This window comes from Octopus bimaculoides, chromosome 7 (genome assembly GCF_001194135.2).
Source record: "Octopus bimaculoides isolate UCB-OBI-ISO-001 chromosome 7, ASM119413v2, whole genome shotgun sequence".
Lineage (NCBI taxonomy): Eukaryota > Metazoa > Mollusca > Cephalopoda > Octopoda > Octopodidae > Octopus > Octopus bimaculoides.
In genome coordinates this window covers 99,865,150-99,869,371 of record NC_068987.1, presented here as the reverse complement: position 1 = coordinate 99,869,371, position 4,222 = coordinate 99,865,150, and the positions used below count along the sequence as shown (strand labels likewise).

The following is a 4,222-nucleotide window of genomic DNA, read 5'->3' as shown; positions in this document are numbered from 1 at the left end:
TATATACACAATTAATCTGTTGATAGAAAACGCTGTCTGTTGTGTGTGACGGTGTATACAGTGTATTAGCACTAATTTTGACTGTTTGAATAACAGAAAATGAAAAGGTAGCATCTCATCCAAAGGTAAAGTTATTAAATTTATTCAAAATATATCATCTCCCATGAACGCTGGGAGATAAGAGGTTACCCAAATATCCACCATCATTTGCCACCACGATCTCAAAACGGCAATTTGATAGCCGGCGCGAACATCATTGTATCGGGAACACTTTTCTAATATTACGATAGCTTCATTTATTCCATGTCATGTAACTGCAACACTAATTTTTATGCTCTTCAACGCTCTTAATTGTACATCGAGCTATTCCGAGTACACCATGGTATTCCTGGTTCAAAATGACACATGAAATGTCAAATCTGGCCCGAATGTCTATATATACAGATTCTCCTGTGTGCCTCAGAATATTTCGTAACAGCTGCATTCTAGATATTCTCACCCCGCTTCAATTTAAATATAGACTAGACCCACCGTACATTCTTTTCTGCTCTAGGCAAAAAGCCCGAAATTTTGGGGGAGGAGGGCCAGTCGATTAGATCGACACCAGTGCGCAACTGGTCCTTAATTTATCGACCGTGAAAAGATGAAAGACAGTGTCGACCTCGGCGGAAATTGAACTCAGAAGGTAAAGACAAACGAAGTACTGCTAAGCATTTCGACCAGTGGGCTAACATTTCAGCTTCCATTGGAATATATTAAATGTAATTTCCGAAACATTAACATACTCAAAGGCATTTTTAAAATAAAATTCTATAGAATTATCATATTATTGCTCTCATTATGTGACTAGTTTTCAACATTTGAATGAAAACATACATTTGTTTAATAGTGAAACGTTGTGTTTGAACGCATTTATTTACTAGTCTCCAAGCGAAATACCAAGAATACATCAATTACATTTTATAATTCTCGAAATGTTGACACTGTAAAACTTCCTCATATGATGCATCAAAATAAAAATTTAATTTTATAAGTTACTACAGAAGGCATGGGATTATTTTACATATATAAGAGTGTTGGCATAGCATGCTAGTATTCTTATTATTGGTTATTTATTTATGGATTGTAAAAGAAAAGTTCACACGAAATGATTTTATCTACTTTCTATTTAGATAAATATATTTTGGTGATTTCCTATCCTGTTCTGCCAAATAAACCCACACTTTCTCTCTCTCACTCTTTGCCTATTTGCCATTGCCTGTATCTGGCTTTCCCATTCTCTTTCAGTGTCTCCATCTCTTTCCCTGTCTCTATCTGTATGTTTACGTATTCACGCGCGTGTGTATATTTGTTTTTATGCTTATATTTGTTGTTGTTGTCATCCTTTTTGTCTCGGGAGACAATGGAGATGCGCATAAACTAATATAGTCCGGTTTTTACATTTCATGTCCTAATACATCATCTGTGGCTATGTAGTCCTATCTTGGGCAGGCACTCCCTGTGGCAGGTGCCGCAAATCTAGCGAAGTCTTTGCTTGGCTGGTTGAAATTCCATAGGTTCATGTTGACATCTTTTCTTGTCTTTCCATTTCTCCTCTCTCCCTCTGTCACTCGTTTGTGTTCCCTCGTCTATGGTGCGTCGTCAATATCCACGGTTGCTGGCAACCGCTTCCCAGTTGCTAATATTGATGTCGCAAGCTTTCATGTCCCTTTTGCAAACAGCCTTGTATCGTAAGAACGGTCTTCTAACATACCTAGTGCCCCCTAGCAAGTTCTCCATAGTGTATGTCATTGGGGATTCTGCCATCTTCCATACAACTAACATGTCCAAGCCATTTCATGCGTCTTTGTGTGAGGAGTGCAAACATGCTTAGTATTCCTGCTTGCTTGAGGACATATCTGTTGGGGATATGATTCTGCCATTTAATGCTAAGGATTTTCCGATGGCATCGCAGGTGAATTATATTTATGCGAAGCTCTTGGCGTGTGTATGGCGTCCAGGTCTCACTGCCGTACAGTAGAGTGCTAAGTACACATGCCTGGTAAATTTTCATTATTGTGGTCTTGGTCAACTTATTGTTGTCCCATGGTCGTTTGGTGCTGCCTTACCCATGGGTATATTGAGCTCGGCATCAAGGGATAGGTTATAGGTGACGATAAAGTCAAGATAGGTAAACTTCTCTACCTCCTGTAGTCTGTCGTCTCCAATATGTATATTTGGGATATCCGATGTAGCCTGACCGATGCTGTTAGTCTTCTTGAGGCTGATAACTAAGCCAAAGTCGCTACATGCTTGCTCAAAGCAGTTGCTGAGCCTTTGCAGGGCTTCTTCTGTGTGTGATAGAAGAGCGGCACATCTAGCAATGAGCATTTCCTTGATCAGGACGTTTCTCATTTCAGTCTTGGTACGCAGACCCGAGAGATTGAACAGTTTCCCGTCACGTCTACTGTGCCGAAACACTCCATCATCGGATATCTCAAATTCGTATGACATCAGCAGCGAGAAGATGCCAAATAATGTAGGAGCAAGGACACAGCCTTGCTTTACCCTGTTTTGTTTTTATTTGGAAGGCGGCTGATGTTGAACTATTGTGCTGTATGCACCCTTTCATAACATCATGGAAAGATTTGATGATCCTTAGCAGCTTTGGTGGGCATCCAATTTTTTGAAGCAGGATGAAGAGGCCTTACCAAGTCAAAGGCCTTTTTCAGATCAATGAAAGCCATATATAATGGCATTTTCTGCTCTCTGGACTTCTTCTGAAGTTGGCGTATGGAGAATATCATGTCAATAGCTGATCTGCTTCTTCTAAAGCCACACTGCGATTCAGTATAAATTCGAGAAACAAGCAGTTGTAGCCTGGACAGGATAACACGAGCAAAGGTCTTTCCAACAGTGCTGAGAAGAAATATTCCACGGTAATTTTTACAATCGCCACGGTCAGTAATAAGAAGCAGGGTGAGGATTCTGCCTAAAAAATAGTCCATCACTCCAAGAAAATGGGCCGACCACGCATTAACACTGCCAGAACCTCGAACCCTACACTGCAAAAATGCTGTTTCTATCAAGGTTGTCCTCAGTAGCTGCCCATCCTCCTCTGCTGAAAGTAGGTGGAATTACATCAGGGAAGCTTTGTATACCACATCAATAGATACTTTCGGCATGAGTGAAAGGCAAAACCCAGATTGGTTCGGTGCTGGGCTCTCAGAGCTGGAACCAGTTATCGAAACAAAGTGCACAGTCCTGATGCAATACAAGAGCGAATCTTTCACAAAGTCACTCGAAAAACTCAGAAGGGCAAGAAATAAAAGACAACTGAATGCCAGACACTGTGTAAATAGCCATTGGCAGGACATCTGTCAGAGTATCCCGTCAGCAGCTGACAATGGCGACACCCATGGGATGTATGCCGGTTTGAAGAAGGCCCTCGGTCCATCTGCAACCAAGTCAGCCTCTCTGAAATCAACTCTTGGAGATCTCATGAAAGACCAAAGCAAGCAAATGAATGGATGGGTGGAGTACTACCAGCATCTCTACTCACTGGAGAACACAGTCGCTGAGGTCATAATTGAGGGAGTGAAGATCTTGCCAGCCATGTGCGAACTTGACAGTCTGCCGTCTATAGCAGAGCTCACCAAGGCTATTGACTCCCTGGCCAGTGGCAAGGGTCCGGGAAAAGACGGCATCCTCTCAGAAATCACCAAAGCCGGCAAAAACACCGGTCTGCTTCGGCACCTTCAATAGTTTCTGTGTCAGTGCGGGGAAAATGTTACAGTCCGTCAGGATATGCGGGAGGCTATTATTATGCGTATGTTTAGGAACAAATATATATCTACATTCCCATGTATGTACGTATGTATGTCCGTATGTATGCATGCATGTATATATATATATATATATATATATATATATATATATATATATATATATATATATATATATATATGTGTGTGTGTGTGTGTGTGTGTGTGTGTGTGTGTGTGCGTGTGAACGTATGTGTGAATATATTTGCATACGTGTATGTCTGCATATGTTTTCGTATGTACAGCAAAAAAATATTTATTGGGATCCATGGTTTCTTACTTGTCTAGAGTGAATGAACGTGAGATCCCCTACGCCTTTGATACATGTAACATGTAACAGCCATTTCTCACTCAGAACATGTCGCTTTCTTTCAAAAGGCCAAAGACATTTTAGTCGATGCGATCCAATGTTTGGACAA

The 4,222-nt window shown here is 41.0% G+C and overlaps 1 protein-coding gene across 1 annotated transcript in view; it reads right to left on the bottom strand.

Annotated features, from left to right (window-relative positions):
• The window catches only part of LOC106870801 (uncharacterized), a 4,378-nt gene extending 1,391 nt beyond the window's left edge, over positions 1-2,987 (bottom strand). The window contains exon 1 of the mRNA XM_014917050.1: positions 2,691-2,987. Coding sequence (XP_014772536.1) covers positions 2,691-2,987 — 297 coding nt within the window. The remainder of the gene's footprint in view (positions 1-2,690) is intronic.
• Positions 2,988-4,222: the final 1,235 nt, after the last annotated feature.